At 33.4% G+C, this 18,143-nt stretch overlaps 3 protein-coding genes across 3 annotated transcripts; 1 reads left to right on the top strand and 2 right to left on the bottom strand.

The window, feature by feature from the left end:
• Window positions 1-1,339: 1,339 nt before the first annotated feature.
• LOC134262392 (uncharacterized) lies at window positions 1,340-2,314 on the top strand. Its single transcript, XM_062744771.1, has one exon. The coding sequence runs from the start codon at window positions 1,340-1,342 to the stop codon at window positions 2,312-2,314; it is 975 nt and encodes a 324-aa protein (XP_062600755.1).
• A 5,333-nt stretch (window positions 2,315-7,647) lies between these two features.
• On the bottom strand, window positions 7,648-10,726 carry LOC134262390 (uncharacterized). The gene is made up of 5 exons (XM_062744769.1): window positions 10,656-10,726; window positions 10,316-10,523; window positions 8,339-8,525; window positions 7,945-8,208; window positions 7,648-7,800 (listed from the first exon to the last, which is right to left on the bottom strand). Exons 1-4 carry the CDS (start codon window positions 10,724-10,726, stop codon window positions 7,982-7,984), a joined length of 693 nt encoding a protein of 230 aa, XP_062600753.1. The 3' UTR covers window positions 7,648-7,800; window positions 7,945-7,981.
• A 2,577-nt stretch (window positions 10,727-13,303) lies between these two features.
• Window positions 13,304-14,586, bottom strand: LOC134262391 (uncharacterized). The gene is made up of 3 exons (XM_062744770.1): window positions 14,489-14,586; window positions 13,739-13,989; window positions 13,304-13,398 (listed from the first exon to the last, which is right to left on the bottom strand). Exons 1-3 carry the CDS (start codon window positions 14,584-14,586, stop codon window positions 13,304-13,306), a joined length of 444 nt encoding a protein of 147 aa, XP_062600754.1.
• Window positions 14,587-18,143: the final 3,557 nt, after the last annotated feature.

The following is an 18,143-nucleotide window of genomic DNA, read 5'->3' on the forward strand; positions in this document are numbered from 1 at the left end:
TAGTTAATCTTTCATATAAATCAAAAATCTTTGTCCTTAAGGGAAAAATAGGAGATAACTCTTCACAGATTACTGTATACAGGGAAGTCTCTGCCCCCCGTTTTATTTTCGACTTTCGCCCTCTTCCTGGTTTAACTTAAAACAAAGGAATTCAGAATAACACAGCATAATTACTTAAACAAAACTAAACTAGGCGAATTTAAAACGGGAAAATTGTTTGCAAGTGCAAAAAGGGCGAACATAACAAAAAATAACCCTGTATACATACAGTATTGAATTTTAGGCTAAATTTCTGTACAAATTCATCTTTGGCATATTAATTTCAAAACTTGAAAAAATTTAATAAGTGAATTATTCAGAAAAAAAATTTGAATGAAATGAAAGCTGAAATATTGTAGTTTTTGGCTATCTGCTAAAATATAATTTCAACTTAATTAATGACTCAATTAACTGAAACATGAAGTTAACTGATTTTTGAAGGAATTTCACAAAAAATGAAAATCTTAATTTTAAAACAACACCGTTCAGAGAATGGAAAAAATGGTGCACAGAATTAATGTATCTTAGTGTAACAGTGATACTTGTTAATGGTTATATTAAGAAAGGGGTTCCAAAACTGTAGGAGGAGTAGCATTTTCAGTCATCAAAGAATGGAGTTCACAGAAAAGTCCTGGCAGCTCGGCAATGAATAAACAACACAAAAGTTTCAATACTTAAAAATGTGCACCACATACAATAGCATATTCTTAGAAAAAACAAGTATACAGTTAAATAATTACCATGCCAAAAAAAGGACCAAGATGGTTGCTTGTGTGCCAATTAGTATTCCTCACAACAAAGGCCAGAAATGTAGGACCACCAGCCCAGTCCAATCTCTGGTTCCTATAAGAAGACTAAGTAAAGAAGAGTTTCAGGACAAAGAAATTTCTAGTGTTTGCAGTTATAGATGCCAAGAGCCGAAGGCAACACCGGCCCGGGCCTAGTGATCAAAGTGGACACCTACATGGAATCTGTGTCAGATGACCCAAATTGAAATTGTGTACTTCTCCAAGTTATATTGAAATCGGCAAAACTGTAGGAACAATAGCATTTTGAAACAATTTCACAGAAATTTCTATTTTTAAAAACCACTGGAATCAGCATGGGGAGGAAAAACGACCTGGCATGGATCCTTTCCATTTGATGTAAGAAATCAATACCAGTCACCAGAAAAGCTTTACGAAGAGGTGAGTATCTGGCAGTGTAGAGCTGCACTTGTGTGCCAAGTTATCGGTCACCTGGGTACCAGTCTTACAACAGAGGGTATGCGAGTAGCATTTTGAAAAATTGAACCACTAACATGACAGACCTGCAACAAAGGACGGAAAATATAACTGATGTAAATAAAAACAGTATGAAGAAAATTTCGCATAAGCTTAATGAAAAATGTGGACTTCCGGATGCCTCCATCAGAGCGGAAGGAGATGCTCGTTACAATAATGCCACCTTCAGTACCATTGGGAAAACCCCATTCCAAGCTGCCACCCAAGTGACGTATACCGTAAGTGAAAATGTAACTCAGAGGAAGAATGTGGTAGCAGTTTTCTGTGGGAATAAACTATGTAAGAAAGGCGCACACCTACGAAGCAAAGGAAAAGAAGTTACCTGCCCAGGACACGAAGACTGCACTGCAACCATTCCTCCGGAGACCACCATTGGAGACGAGAAGCGATGGGCCGCTAATTGTGTAGGTGAGTTACAAAGTGATGACCGGCCACTAGTCATATCCCATTTCACCAGTGATGGAGACAGTGCCGCTGCGTCTGGTGCATCTGAAAAACAAGGACATGTGATTGAAAACCTTAAGGACTTGCGTCACTTCTTTGACTCTCAAAGAAAACAGACTGCTAAGGCTCCATTCAGCAGTCACATGTTTCCGGGAAGAACCAAGGCCATAAGAGAATCCATGCAGAGAAGATTTGCCTTGGACCTGAAGCTTCGATGCAGGACAGAGTACGAGAATTGCTACAAACACTACTCCGGCGACTTACCTTTGATGAAGCGTGCTATGTCTACTGCGGTTGGTTCCCTCATAAACTGCTACCAGGGACAGTGCGGGAAGTCCTGTCAACTCTATTCCTTTTCCTGTCGTGGACTGAAAAGCAATAAGTGGAAATCTTCAGTGTTGCCTAGTGACTTTGAATTAAACATGACAGAAAAAGACAAATGTTTGTTAAAAAACTGTATAAATTTGACTTTAGGACAAAGTAATCTTGATAGAATCAAATATCATACTTGTAAACAAAAATCTGAATCTGTAAATAGGGCATATTAAAAATCAAATCCAAAATGTATTACAAGTAGTAGGAATTTTGAAAGTAGAATACATAAAGTTGTGCACTCACTAGCTAGGTGTCATGGAAACTCAACACTGGAACTTTGTGAATCTGTAGGGGCACCTGTTGTCAAAGGAAGTAGAGTGGTCCATCATCTAAAACAACAACAAAATAGACAAAATTACTTTAAAATGAAACAAAAACTGTTAAAATACAAATTTCAAAGAAAATTCTACAGATCTAAAAGATATCAGCTGTACGATAAAAAATCTAAAGACACTTACAGTAAATCATTAAGAGATCCAAAATTAAAAAGGAAATTGTAAGACTGTGAAGGGGGGGGGGGGGGCATTGATGATATGTACATGCATTTCAAATGTATAAAATTTGTATTTAAAAATATATTTTGTGAACTATCTTACATGTAATAATTGTTTTTATGGTTCATTATGCATTGATTCTTTTCAACTGTGTAAATGGGGAAAATGTGGACATGTGAATAATGTATTATTGTATGTGTAAAATGTGACATTTTCTGTTACGAGAGAGTCTGTACATGTAAAAATGTTATATTCTTTATTACTTAGCTCATTAAAATTTTTTGAATTAAAAATCTTGTTTTTCTTACCTGTGTGATGAACACAACAAAGGTTACAGAGGTAATTGGTAGATATCCAGGTATACGGGTGTCAAAACTGCCCGTACCAAACATTCTAACAAATGCTCATGAGCAGCTCATGAGACTCACATGAGAATCAAGTAAGAATTGTATGCAAATTAGGTAGAATTGGATTTTGCTCATGTGCAGATTGTTAGTCTTTGTTAGGGAGGAAAAAACTAACCAAAATGCACATGTGCAAAATTATGCTCACCTCAATGCTCATGAGCAAAAGTCTATTCAATTTGCTCACCTAAGAACAGCCTAATTAAAGATATAGCATATTGGTAGTGATTTTTCTAAGTTCAGTTTTCTCACGTGAGCAAGAGGTGAGGAAATTGGACATAGTCAAAATTCAGTATTACAAGTAGAACCAAAACTAAAGATTTACAAGTCTCAATTCCTCACCTGAGACTCACGTGAGGAAATACAATACTCTGATACTCTATGTGGTCTAAGCTTTCCCAAGCCTTTATTACAAATTGACCATGTGTTAAGTGTTAACACTTCCTGATGATAGTATCACAAATGATTGGGGACCAGGCAGGAATATCTTAATTTCTTGAGCTTCTAATCTTCATCTCCCATCAATTTGAAAATGCTTTCCTCTGCTTAAACAACCTGTTGTGTCCCCCACTGTTACTTAAGGTGGGGCAGTATCCAATGAGGAGAGCCAGTTAGGATTTGTGCGCCTTCTAAGACCAGTTCAAAAATTCAATACAAAATGTTTGTGAAGGACATTGAAAGTATATGGATTAATACAGTGAAGAACTGAAATATGCTTTTGGAAATACATGTCATCACCATATTGAACTAGATGCCAAACTTTAAAATTAAGTTACAAATGTATTCAGTATGTCCATGGGATGAGGAAATGATTAAAGATCAATTAGATATTACCATGGTGCAGCCACAATGAAGGAAAATTTCAAAGATATGCTGATCTGAGAATAGGGTAAGTGCTTTGAAATTTATTATCCCCCCTCTCATTTCAGATATTACTAATTAAAAAGAAAATGTTAATTATCAGTGTATTTAAGTTTGATATATTTGATGCAGAATGTTATCAGGAATTACAGTTTAATTAAGAACTATAAATATGGTAAGAGCAGATTAGGTCAGAGTGTACAATTGACAGCCTCAGTACAGTATTCTATGAATTGCAAGTATTTAAGTTGCTAATTAAATATTGATGCATATGATTTTTCTATTGACTGGCTTTTCATGACCAACGGAACCTTAAAAATATTCTAACTTAATTATTATAACTTCAAATTTTTTGCAGATAAAAGTTGGAATCAGAGGATCTGCAGATTAATAACGGACTCTAGCTGAGCTTGCATGTACAGTAGTTGGCACTCATTTAAAGGAAATGCAAGGAAAAAGAACAGAACAGGATGAATTGATTATGATTCTTATGACCACTGGATTATTATTTTGAACCCAAGTATAACTGCCACTCATAAATTCAGCAAAGGCAGAAACATCTACTTTTAGCCTCCAAGACAACTTAAAACCATCTAGTACTTAGTGCAGTCAAAAATGTTGACTGGACATTTACATTGGATGTTCTATGTTAATCTACTGGAAATGGAACTATTGGATAATAATACCTTGATTGATGTGTAACTTTACATAATATAATAATTTAATTAAAATTTTTATTTCATTTTAAGTTTAAAAGATGAAGTTCTCTGATCATAATTATGAGTGCATCTATTTACATGTACATGTTGCTCAAGAGTATTTAAAATGTAATTGATGAATCACATTTTAGAATTACATAATTATATAATGTTTGTAATCTGAATTTTGTTCTATTGTTGCTTGTTCCAAGTGAGCAATTGTTGCACATGAGTCTCATGAGCCTCATGAGACTCATGTGAGCAATATTCTAGGTGAGCAAAATGATTCCTCACGTGAGCAAAAAATGCTAATGTGCAGAACCCTGCTCACGTGAGCATTTCACCTAATTTGCATGTTAAATTGCACATGAGACTCACGTGAGCAACTCAGGTGAGGAAATCTGGTTAGTCCTCACGTGAGCTGCTCATGAGCAAATTGTGAGAATGGTTTGGTATGGGGGTCCGTTCAGGTGACCAGACTGCATGCCGCATTGTTTATCCGCCATTATTGATCTTTTCAAGGGGAGACAACTCCTGAAATCAGAGAAATTTTAGTGAAAATGAGAGTTACTTGTCCCTCTTTAGGTCTCACACAAGGAAATAATTTCACTATATATTACTATATAACTTGAATTAAATTATTTAAAGAGCGGGTCCTGGCACTTTTTTACTATATTGACACTTCAGAAGCTTTTATCTGGATATGGTCTCATCATTAGACATACATCTTATAAATAATTAAAATAAAAGACTTTGATCTGTTGAATACACGCTAGTTTTCATAATATATATATTTCTGAACAATAGAAACACATATTTATTATTGTCAAGCGTACCTTAGAATTCTCCTTTCTACGGAGATTGCCGAGCGAACGCGAGATTTTATGAGAGTACACGAGACTTTAACAGTGTGACGTCACATCAAGAACACAACATGTCTGCGGACGATTCATTCAATAGCGACAGCGACGATTCTTTACCAGAGCACAAAGGCGCTTTGTGCACGTGTATTTTGAGTATTGTGTATGGTTTTTGTGATTGGGCGTGTCTCGATTACTTCTTAAATGAAGATCAAAAATCGCTGAAATTAGCAATCTTTAAAAATATCATAATACTTATATGATACTTATTTGAACAGTGCTAATTTCTGCAATTTTTTTTTAAATTTTAAAGACAGTATTTCGTCACACCTTGAACAGAAGCCACCCCCTGAAACCAAGCACCTACAGTATGAGTATGACAAGAATCAAATAGCAAACAATCAAATAGTAAAAGGGATTAATGCATCAATCACCATACTAATTGATTTCATTTATATCATTTTGCATAGAAAGATGCAAATCAAGGTACTTGTACAAAATTTGACTGACAAAAGTACGTTTATTCAAGTGTATAGACTTTCAGTCTTTGACCAAAAGAAATATGAAATGTCAAAATGCAAGGCTCGGGCAGATTTTAAAAATGGAAGGGTGGATGTGGAATGTTGTTGTTTGACACCGAGTGTCTCATGGTGACTTCACAGGATGGTCCAACAGTCAGGAATAAATAATTACTTTTGTAATCAAAATGCTCCATTATCATCAGACTGCACTTCAAACATTCCTTTCTAACAAGTAGTACCCGGTAAACATTCAACAATTTTTAAAAAACTATTTCATCCCTAAAATAAAAAAGTCAAGACCCCTTTCCAAATATGGCAATGAATAATAAATATATATGCATTTTAGGTGTACATGTGGTACATGTCAACCTATTGAATGTCCAGACAATAGGTTTTGTTGTCAAGAATGTGACAATTAAAACAAAAGCTAAAATAAATGAAGGAAAGGAACAGACAGACAAGGATTTTATTTGCATAACATCACATCCTGGATTTCGAAGTGTTTGTTTGGATCCATGGGTTTTAGAAACAGAGTATTATGCCTACCAACAGGAATGGGGGAGGGCACAGAAACCCCAGCATCAGTGAGTGTATTAATAAATAAAACCATACAGTGAATTAAAAATTAAAAAATAATCAACCATGGTTAAATTTCAAACATACTTTATATATATGAAGCACAATCTTTACAAAATGTGTAATATTTTAGGAAGTTTAGATATGTGGCTTATCGTCAATTAGTAAGATGGTGTTGGGGTTTCCTGGGAAAGAACAACCGTACTCCTCTACCAGCCTGTGTAATGTCAAGTATTAGAAATGCATTTCCTGCAAATGACGGACAATACAAAAACTTTGAGTGGCCAAATAACTAGAAACCTAGGTAAGGTCATTCAAAAATGTCAAAAAAAAAAAAAAAAAAAAAAAAAAAACAACATTGAATGTAGCATTTTTTAACAAACAGTTCTTACAACTTGTCAGACCTTAAAGGCAATAAAATAAGTACATACTGGTTTTGGTAATCAACAACATGTTTATGCATTCTGCACAAAGGTTTCTAAGGAGTTAATTGTGTGAAAATACAAGTAACTAGGAACAATTTTATGTGGTTGTAACAATCAAGTTAGATAAGTGCAAAGCACTTTATGACACAAATAGATATATCGAGTGTCATCATCTGTTATATCTGGACATGAACATCTCCACAGCCTCTGCCTTGTCGGGTTGATCTGCATCTGCATTTGCGGATAAAAAATTGGGTACCCTTGCACGTAGATTATCAATGGAATCTCGTAACTGGCTTGGCCCTTGGATGTATCCATCAACCAACTCTTGTTGGAGGTGCATGGCATACTCTAAAATACAAAGTTTTTCAACTTAATGTTTCCCTCGACGTCATGTGACGTGACAATCTGAACTTTCCTCATGGCTCGTACAGTTTTGCTTTCCATATGCAAGAAAATCGGATCATGTGACCATCTGCATGTCATTGAAAATTGAATTTCAATTTCATTATCATTGTTATATAAGGGAAGACATCAGTAAATGTAAATATTTCAGAATATTAGAAAGTGCCAGTTAGTTTTAAAACAGTAATGTTCATCATACGGCCACTTCAATGTTAGAATGTATGTATGTAGCATTTTACTCACCGACATAACATTCCAAGATAAGAAAAGGCTGTATTCTTGGGAGCAAAATGGAGTATTAAGCTATGAAAAGCCTCCAATGAAGATGTCTGCTCCTGACTGGAAAGTCTTGAAATATCTTTTAAGAGGGTCTTGTTTAAAAGAATCTTTTCCAGTTGCTCAAAAGCCTTGCTTGCTAAAAATCCAAAATAAATAAAATATATAAATATACATATCACATTTGTAATTTATCCTGGAAGATTGAAAATTTTTACAGAATAATTAAAATATTCTTAAAAAATAGTGTGTTATATTTGAATAGGCATAAAAAAAATCATACTTGGATTAAGCCACTCTATTTCCCGCTCGTCATCTACTTACAGGGGATCATGAAGACAACTTTGGAAAAGAGTATTTGGGTGGTTGGTGTGGATGTTTTGCACATGCTGGATAACCGACTCCCACTTGGCAACAATCATTTCCCCATTGTTATCTGGTGTAGAACCTGCAGACCAATACATATGATTGGTGATGGACTGCTTCCATTCACCAACAATATCGCAATCCTTGACCTTTGCCAAAGCATCCAGTTTCTTTCCTGTGCCTACAAAGTTAATTTATGTATATGTTTAACTCATACTTGTATGTAAATATTTCATACCACTTGAATTTCTAATATAATTTAAATATATCCATACTATTCACTTAAATTTTCTTCATTCATAAGTACATACCTTTTGCAACATGCCAGATGTCATAGAAGTGGTTTGTTCCATCAAGGTTTTCCTTTATCCACTTGTTATTCTGTCTGTGTCTGTCTGTAATAAGGGTGTCTAACTGCAACCCCTCATCCTTCAGGAATCTAACACTTCTTTTTAATCCTTCATGCTCACACCATGAACTATTTGGAACTTCATTACTCTGTAGAAAAAATAGAACAGAAATCAAACATGTATTCATGTACACTTTCAACTAAATGGTCTGTCTAAATGTATCATGAATTAATGAATAATGGAGAAAACATAACTAAGGATTTACATTTAAAAAAATAAACACAATTTACTTAAAATAGCAAGAACTATTCTATAGTCCTTCCAATTCACTCAAGAGATAAAGTATGCATAACTTAGATAAACACACTTGGCTGAGATATACATGTGATGATCATACCTGTTTAAGATTTACATGTAGTTGTTCCAGAAAATAAAGGTGAACAAAATCAACTCTAAAAAAAAAAACAAAGGTTTTAGTTTCATGCCAAAACTCTTCAACACAAGCAGTATGCACCAATTTTGTTCGGCACAAGCCCATTCAGGCTAATGATGGCAAAACTTTACTAGTCAGAATGAATAACCTTTTAACCCCTAACCAAATTGAATATATAAGGAATGAAATGACAGTTTTAATTCACTTAATATATTTTTTAAATTTTTTCATATTTAATAACTGAATCTATGCTGAAGTTATTTTATCTAACATATCATATTTGAGAGTGAGTTATGGCCATAAATTATTCCACTTAATTAAGGACATTTGTACATTTTTACAAATTTTGGACATTCAAATGCTGTCCATTTTAGAAACCTTTCCTAGAATTAAATAAACACTGCTTTCAATAGAAATGAAAATTACCTGGAAAGATTTAACCTTTAGATTGACAGGTAAATGTTTGTGCCACCAAAAATCCTCAAACAAGAACTCGAACCATAAACAAGAAATTCAAACAGATTAAATTCAGTGTTTAAGCTACATAAATTTAATTCTCTGGTTCTCAGGCCAATGTGGGAGAAAGTATTTTATTTTAAATCATTTTCATGGTGATGAGTATCCAATTTTCTATAAAATAATAATAAAAATTCTTTGATCATTGATATACTTTCCATACTGATCATGTCTGAACATTATGTTTGCATTTTTCATTGATTATCAAAGTTTGAACATCATAAGCATTATCTTCTAATATATTTTTAAATGAGGTACCCAAGACTCTTTGCGTATGGTAACAGGAAATGATATTCAAATGAGGGCAGAACTCTTTTTCCAGACGGGTTTCTGCATAACTTTGCATTTTAATCAATATAAAATTTGGAATGTGGCTAATTCAAAAGGGATGGTGTAGGCCTGAAAACCGAAATTTTAAATTTACTTGGCCTAATAATAAAATATTATCACCTTAACTTAAAAAAAAGAAAAAAAAAAGAAATCAATATAAGGCCATATAAAATTGAAATCTTGGTTCTCAGGCCCGCGCGCATCCGTTTTGAGGTAGCCGCATTGCCGATTTTATTGTATTTTTGATAAAATAAAAAGTGGGTGTTGCGGAGATCAATCCGGGAAAAAAAATTCCGACCTCATTTGTCTCGTAGTTAAGTATTCAAATATCACTTCCGGTAGCCCTTTACAATGAGATTTTGGCTACTTCGTTTGAAAATACATTCGAGGACATTACCTACGATGTTTACACGCTGTTAAGTAATGGATAAAGCAGAAATTTTGACCAGAAATGGAAAGTATATCTGTGATTAAAAAAATTATCTTTATGTTAAAGAAAATTCGGAAATTAAAATTTAAAAAAATACCTCCCTCATCTACTTTATTGCCAATAAAATGAAAAATAAAATGCCGCCCTCCCGCATCTGTTTTGGAGAAAATTGGCCTGAGAACCAGGGAATTAAATTTAGATAGCCTAATCATAAAATATATAAAAGTACCTGCACTTGTTGAATGTCTAGAACTTTATTGATCTTGGTTTCAATGAAAGTAAATGCACCATATTTTGCACAATGACCAGGGCTGTCTGAGCGTCCATCACCAGCAAGCACCAACCCTCTGTTCTGTGACTTTAAGTCGACAATAATAGCACTCTGTGCCTGCTTCCAATGTAGCACAACAGTTGGCAAAACATACTGTTGTTGATGCCTACAGATAAAGGTCATACAGTCAAACTTGTCTTAGCGGCCACCCAAAATCAACGGCCACTTGCGGTCAGCGGCCACTTTCAGTTCCCCCCGAACATTTTTCCTATATATTTTAACTGGAATAAACGGCCACCTGTGTAACGCGGCCAGCGGCCACTCAAATCCTCCCCCAACAGCCTTATTGACACTGTAATAGGCGGCCATTTCGTCACTTGTTGCGATCCTATCACATCTTTTAAACGCATTGGCTTGAGTAATTATATCCTCGCTAGTCAATTTAACCTATTAATGCAATTAAACAAATTGCTTTTAGTTACGCTGAACTCTGTTTGTGTTTATGAAAATAAAATATTTGTCCTGTTAGGCTGTTTAAAATTAAAACTACGTTTAACGTCACCCGCGCGCGTAGGTTTATGAGAATTTCGTCTTTGAAAAAAACAAACAATTCGGAATTCCGTATGTCTGTTCCGGTTTGGTTCTACAATTAGCGACTGAATTCTGCTTCCCGTAGTGACAGAAAATGTGCTTTGACAGCAGCAGTAAAGGCAGTTGGTGTCTTATTAAAGAAAAATAGTGAATTAAAGAGTTTGGGACCATAAATGTAAGTAAAAAATAGATGATTTTATGATTGAAGTTAATGACAAAGTCTAGTTTGTTGATTTTTTTGTCAGTCTTCGAATCACATGTTCAGACTGACAGCTCTGTTCGTGATTCTATTGGCTGAACTTTTCATTGTATTTTGAAGAGAATCGAAAAACTTTTTAACTGAGTGGAAAGTGTGTCAAAAACCAAGATTTATATATAGTGAAAAGCAACATTCAAATCTTATCTAATATGTTTCATATTAAAAATATTTCTGTAAAAATCGAAAGAAACAGTAATGAGTAAAGTAATTGATTTCTTCGTAATTCATGTACCTACAAATAGCTACAATTTTTGGAAAAGATAATACTTGTCGTAACGATTTGAGCAGGGAGAAGCTTGCCGAAGATAGGGCCTTTCAAGTGAAAGAGAGTAAGGGAAGTGGTTTGGGTATTCCAAGACGTGAAGAATTCAGTCTTTAGTGTGGAATTCAAGGTATTAAAGATAATCTAACAGCTATCAGTATGGTCCAAATATGAGTATTCACACTTTCAAAACTTAATGTTAGTAGATCTAGTACTAAGAAAAAATATGACATAATTCAATTTGAGGATATTTCAAAATAAACAGTTTTAAATATTGTCATCAATAATTATAATTGTAGATATTGATCAACTATTCCCACAAGAAGAAGCATTTGCCTCCAAAGTACCACGGACGTGTGGCAATATAAATCCAAAGGACAACTGAGGCCTAATTAAAAGCCACTTTCCTGCACATTCAGTTTTAGACTACATTGTTTGCTAACAATAGGACTCAAACTGATTTACATACTAAGGAAAAACTCTGCTAGGGAAATTAATCTTAGGTGTCATATCAATTAAATGCTCTTATTACTTAATTGTAATGTTTTAATGTAGTGAATAGGTTAATTTGAATAAATTCACAATTGTTTGAAAATTTTGTTTGTTTATTTTTTTCCTTCCTCCCTCGTAGGTTTTGAACTTAGATGTGACGTTAAACGTAGAATTAACTTTAAACAGCCTTAGATCAATTTGTAATTATTTTTCAAGATCGCCGATTGAGAAATTAAAAGAATTAAATTACAATTGATACTTTTCTCTAGCTAAAGAAATTCACACCTTTTAGATTTTGAATCCATGTAGAAGCCCTAATTGCTACTCTTGTGAAAACAAAGTGCTTCATATGCCATGATTATCTCGTGAATTTCACTATCAAGAGAGATCAATAGGGATTAATTACGCTCTGCTGCACTTGACACCTGTGTTATGGAATGATTTTCAACTGCCTAAATACATCTCTCTGGTCAACCGCTTAATTTCATTTGTGTGTCTGTGTATATTACATAGAAATTCTTTTATAAAGCTTTATAAACAATAAGATTAATCAGACTTTAAAAACATCAGCAAGTAAATTAATTACCGATTAATTAATTGGGGGAGGGGGTGTTATACTGCTGACCATTTTTTTTTAACTCATGAAAGTGAACATATTTTTAATTTCTTTGCTTTATTTTATTTACCATTAAACTGTATTTTTGTGTATTTTTTCTTTATAAAAAAGGGATAATAGTCAGGCACTGTATGTATTTCTTCAAATGAAAATGAAAAGAATTTTATATTTTAATGTAACAAAAGCACACTGATGAATGCAAGATTTTTAATTATTATGTAGGAATAGAAACATGCACAAAACCTAAACATTTGGAATTCTTTAATATTCTTTTTAAATAAGCTTGAATTATTATATATACACATAAAAAGCCTTTGTGAAATTGACCTGTTTAATTATGATTAATCAATTTAACTGTAGTGCTTAATGTTGTTTATTTATTGACCGAATGTCCTGTTTGAGGACAAACTGGAATAAGAGGCCACCTGTCTTAAGTGGCCAGTTTCCGGACTTCCCAAAGGTGGCCTCTTAAAACAAGTTTGACTGTATATGTTTTAAAAGGTATCAATATACTGAAGAGAAAATCAATGTATTTATAAATTTTAAACTTCCAGGATTTGCAACTTAAAACTGGAATGTTTAACAAAAATGTGCATGTGAAATGCTATATTAAACCATCCCATCCCACATATGATTGATTTCTTGATAAATCAACACCTTAAAAATTGACCAAGATTAGGCATTGACTTAATAAACCAATCAAACATAAAGAAAAGTAATACTTACCTAAAAAAACGTACTGCATCCAAAACAAGCCATATTCAACAACTTGAACATTAGTAGGCACTTGCTACTAAGACTGCCAGAATATAAAATGGAACCTGAAAGTAAGGCTGTGTATTGAGCAAAAAAATCAATACGATAAGATACAATATTTTATAATATCCGATATATTGGATTAACAAGTCTATCAAAAAAAGTTTTATACAATGTAATTCATTTAAAGCATGAATTTTATAAAAACTTATTGCTTTAAAACCAATTTCGAAGTTCTTGTCTCACTGTCAAAACAATTTACATTTAAAATTCAAATTTCCTACTTTTTCACAAAATTACAAGAAAATCTGCTTGTCCGAGACGTATTGGAAGTTACTTTTTCAATACAATAAATTCTTTAGTATTAATATGTATTGAATATTTGATATGTTGATAAAGCGTTACCTGAAAGAAGAAGATTTCCAGCTGGCATTTTGCCAATATAAGGTTGACTGGCCCAATTATTGACAAAGTTACATGCAGAGGACTTTTGCACTATGTGAATGCAAGTTCCAACTCTCTTATCGATAATGCCACGAGCTGGAAGATGACATTTTGGACAAAACTGAAAGAGTTGTAGTAGCTGCCACTTGAATACTAAAAATTTTTCCTCCAAATGACAAGGTTCTGGCTCCTCCATTGGCAGTTCTTCAGAACTACAAAATTAAAGCATACCGTTGCAATTATCTGATGTTGCATCAAACAGCTCTAACAACATTTGAACCCAGTAATCATAGAATTTTTAGGAAATCAGAAAATGATATGATATTTACATTACATTCTCAACATTCTCTGAATTAAAATTAAAGCGAAAGCATTCAAAAGTGTGTGTGAAATGATATGTCCTCAATGATAAAAAGTTAAATGAAAGCAGATATGACCATTGATTACATCATTGAAATTGTCTCCTTATTGACAATGACCTCTGACCTTTTGCATTGTCAAAGATGATTATCTGTCTTGTTTAGCATAAAAGAAACATAAAAAGTTCCAGACAGAAAGACAGAGACAGACCTTCAAATCTTGTAACCTAAAAATAACTAACTATAGAATCTCTTAAATTAGGCTAGTAGCACAAATCCTTGGTATAATGTGTAGTAGTGGCCAGTGGGTATCATAGTTGTAGATTAAACTCAGCTTAACATGTGAACTTACTTTTCGTCATTTTGTGTAATGTCATGAGTGGAGCTTTCGGCATCAGAATTCTGGTCTGTGATGTTGTCAAACATACTATCATCCATAAAATCCTCCATTTGTTCTGTCTCCCCACACTGCCCAAGTGAAAATTTTTTCAAACAAATCACTTACAAATTGCCTACAAATTGCTTTAAAATCACTTAAAAGTGATTTGTTTCAGTGATTTGTAAGCAATTCATTTAACAAATCATGCTTAAATCACTTTCTACCAAAATGATGACTTTGATTTGCTTACAATGTGTTATGAAGGGGTGATTTGCTTGTGATTTCTTTCCCATTTCAGACAATTTCTGAGTGATTTGTTAAACTTAGGAAATTGTTACAGTGATTTCTTCATGATTTGTTGAACTTAGCCGTTCTTCAAGGTGATTTGAAAATGATTTCTGGAACTTAGTCTTTCTTCAAAGTGATTTGAAGATGATTTGTTAACTTAGTCTTTCTTCTGGATGATTTGTAAATGATTTGTTGATCTCATGGTCCTTCTTCAGAGTGATTTGAGAGTGATTTACTTCACAACTTCCGCCTGGCTTGCTGATTGGTCAGTATTAGAAACTCTACCGCCAATTTTCATTTATCAGATTTGAATTGAAATGAAAGGAGCTAGATTGTGCTGTTCTAGATTCATACCTCTTTTCTTTTGTTGGAACTGGTGTTTTTTCCTTAACCATGCAAAATATAGTTTTAAGGTATGTATAACTGTATTATGCTATCATTTCCTCCTTTAAGATTCAGTTAATATTCTATATGTTTACATGGAATTTATTGTTCTTCAGAAGAACAACAACAAAGTCGGTGGCAATTAATGTTTAAAACAAAATCTGTGTAAAGCTATAAGCTTCAGCAAAGTACTGGCTTTTTCAAAGTATCTACACAAATATTTATTTCAGATTAGAAAAAATTAACCATTTACCAACTTCTAAAAGTCAACAGTTGTATGCTTATAGCATATATTCTGAATTTGGAGCCACGTAGTCATGTGTGTGTATCTAAAATACATCAGATGCCATCTTAATTAGAACACATCCTAGTAAAAGTTTTTATTTTAAAATACTCTTGCCAAAAGTATTTTTGTTAATATACAACAAATATGCATGCATGTGTGTTTCAAATATTTGAGGGATGGTGACATGGGCATCGTGCACACACGTGTGTATGCACCTGGAGTGATTTGAAAGTGATTTGTTAAACTGAAGTGATTTGTTTGCAATTTATTTGAAATGATTTGTTTGCAATTTATTTGGAGTGATTTGGTTGCGATTTGTTCAACAGAAGTGATTTCTACACAATTTATTCAAAGTGATTTCGTTGTGATTTCAGGGTGATTTGCTTACAATTTGTTAGGAGTGATTTGTTAGCTCATTTGCATGGGAATTTGCATCACTTACAAATCATCTTCAAATCACTGATTCATAAGTGATTTCTTAAAGTGATTTGTTTGAGGATTTTTTTCACTTGGGTGACCACCAACATCACAAGTCTCACACTTCTCAGACATGTCTACCTGAATACCTAAAAAAGAGTGTAATGTTTTAAACTTTCAATAACATTAAAAATTGGATTCAATCGACTCATTATAAGAATATAAAAAATTCCTTTACTAGTATGTAATTCTGCATGGCCATAAACTACATACATGTGCAGGCATTTTATTACCCATTCAAAGAAACAAGAGACCACCATGATCCTGCAATGTTTCAGATTTTCAAAAGAATTATTTCCACACCCCAATTTATTCTTCTATAAAATTTGTTTCTCATGATATAGGACTCTTCAATCTTAATATGACGAACAAGGGACCACCTCCCCCCTCCCCCTAAATTAAGACGGACAATAAACCGACATCCTTGGCTCTCTGATGATCAGAAAAAATTGTTTCAATTTACAACATCCACAAAACACTACTTTACCTATACTTCTGTAGCTCTCTCTTTTCAATTCCAACTGTGTTCCCCTCGACTAGCTGTTTCTTAGGTGGGTCACCAACGGGAAGGTCTATTATATAGTTTCATCTGTACAAGCAGCCGCCTATAAAGTTTTGTTTTAAGTCAATTAAAAAAATCAAAAATGTCAGCATGAAACTAGCAAAAATGGTTTTAGAAATGAAGCTTATTATTTGGTAAATACTTTAAAGTGAATTTTACAGAGAAAAATACTTTATTAAGGAAGTTGAATCTGCAATTTTTCTATGATATATGTCAATAACTCACTGTTTCCTGTGCTTTATTTGGCTCAAGTGAACATACAACTTGATGTGGCATGTTATTGGAAACCTGTAAATAGTGCAATTCTTTAGTAACAGAATGAAGTTAAAGGCTTAGAGATAAAAACAACTCATAAATTTATATTTTAAGTATACGCCACATTAGATTCAATCTTCATTGTAAAAAAATTGTTAAATTTGCTCTCAATCCTTATATCTGACTGCCTTATTGTCAAATGTATTGGTGTGGAATGGTGTCATGTTTTTGTGCTGGTTATCTTACATTGTTTTTTTTAACTTTTTATTGCGGTTGTATTTGTGGTTATTTGTATACTCCTCTGACCTGTGAAACTGTTGTTATTTAGTTTCTTTGGTACATTTCTCTCCTGTCTTGGAAGAAGTACTCACTTATTTTTGGTGCTACCAGGTCTACGTAGCATACTGTTATCTACACAGTGTCAACTGATTACACTGAACAGTGACCAAGTGAACAACATTTATAGGGGCCCTCAGATATGGCTGAATATGGCAGATAAATTCCTTTTACAAATTGTGTCCAGCTTTAATATTGAAAATGTCCAAATTTGACAGTTTATCAATTACAATTGGTATACGATTTACCTGAAGACATGAAATTATACTTACAAAGTCACCTGTGACAGTTGCATCAGCATTTGACAAATCATCTGATTCTTTGACTTCATCTTTTTCAGAAGGAATCTAAAACAAACAATTCAAACAAAAATACACTTTCACTGCTCTATGTAAGTTCTAATAAATGTAGTAATCCAGTATTCTAGTCCATTAACATCCAGAACTTGTCATTTTGGCAATGATGCACTCCAATATTAAAATTTTAATAACACTGAATATATGAAAACAAAAAGTTTGTGAGCATTATTAGCGATTGCTCACTAAAAATGCCCCGCTCTAGTGTATATATAATCATACCAAAACATCCGTAATATTATATTGAATATATGTCTTTATTTTCTTTCTTCTTTAAATCCATAAAGTGAAAACACAAAACATCACCCATCCACACATGAATGTGATAAGATTTATAGAATAATCTGTGTCTCTAGATAGGCTCTATCAATTGTTGATTGATCAGATTCATGGAAGAAAATTATTTCTAATTTTAAATCTCAATCTTATTTATCTTTTATTTTATTTATTTTTCCTATTGCACATTCAATCAGTCATATTGCACTTACTTGGGAAGCACCTGCTTGTGACAACCTTTCACAGACTTCTAGGCCTAGAGCTTCAGTGTGTCCTGGTAAAGTGCCATCAAACAACTGTTTTAAAAAAAAAAATCCATCATTACTTATCTTGGAGTTTTCTACGTAAATATATTATAAAGCCCCCATTACGCTTTTGTATGTACATGTATTTTTCATTAATTGAAGT

The sequence above is a fragment of the Saccostrea cucullata genome, unplaced genomic scaffold, assembly GCF_032062105.1.
Source record: "Saccostrea cucullata isolate Sc308-1 unplaced genomic scaffold, CSIRO_AGI_Scuc_v1 ctg11226, whole genome shotgun sequence".
Classification (NCBI taxonomy): Eukaryota; Metazoa; Mollusca; class Bivalvia; order Ostreida; family Ostreidae; genus Saccostrea; species Saccostrea cuccullata.

Excerpts from the sequence above, each read along its gene's own strand:
- LOC134262392 (XM_062744771.1), top strand. The coding sequence starts at position 1,340 with ATGACAGACCTGCAACAAAGGACGGAAAATATAACTGATGTAAATAAA.
- LOC134262390 (XM_062744769.1), bottom strand. The coding sequence starts at position 10,726 with ATGGCCGCCTATTACAGTGTCAATAAGGCTGTTGGGGGAGGATTTGAG. Across the intron at positions 8,526-10,315 it reads TAGACATTCAACAAGTGCAG|AGTAATGAAGTTCCAAATAG; the intron begins GTACTTTTATAT and ends TTTTTTCTACAG. Across the intron at positions 8,209-8,338 it reads CATCTGGCATGTTGCAAAAG|GCACAGGAAAGAAACTGGAT; the intron begins GTATGTACTTAT and ends TTAACTTTGTAG.
- LOC134262391 (XM_062744770.1), bottom strand. The coding sequence starts at position 14,586 with ATGGAGGATTTTATGGATGATAGTATGTTTGACAACATCACAGACCAG. Across the intron at positions 13,990-14,488 it reads ATTACACAAAATGACGAAAA|TTCTGAAGAACTGCCAATGG; the intron begins GTAAGTTCACAT and ends TTAATTTTGTAG. Across the intron at positions 13,399-13,738 it reads TGGAAATCTTCTTCTTTCAG|GTTCCATTTTATATTCTGGC; the intron begins GTAACGCTTTAT and ends CCTTACTTTCAG.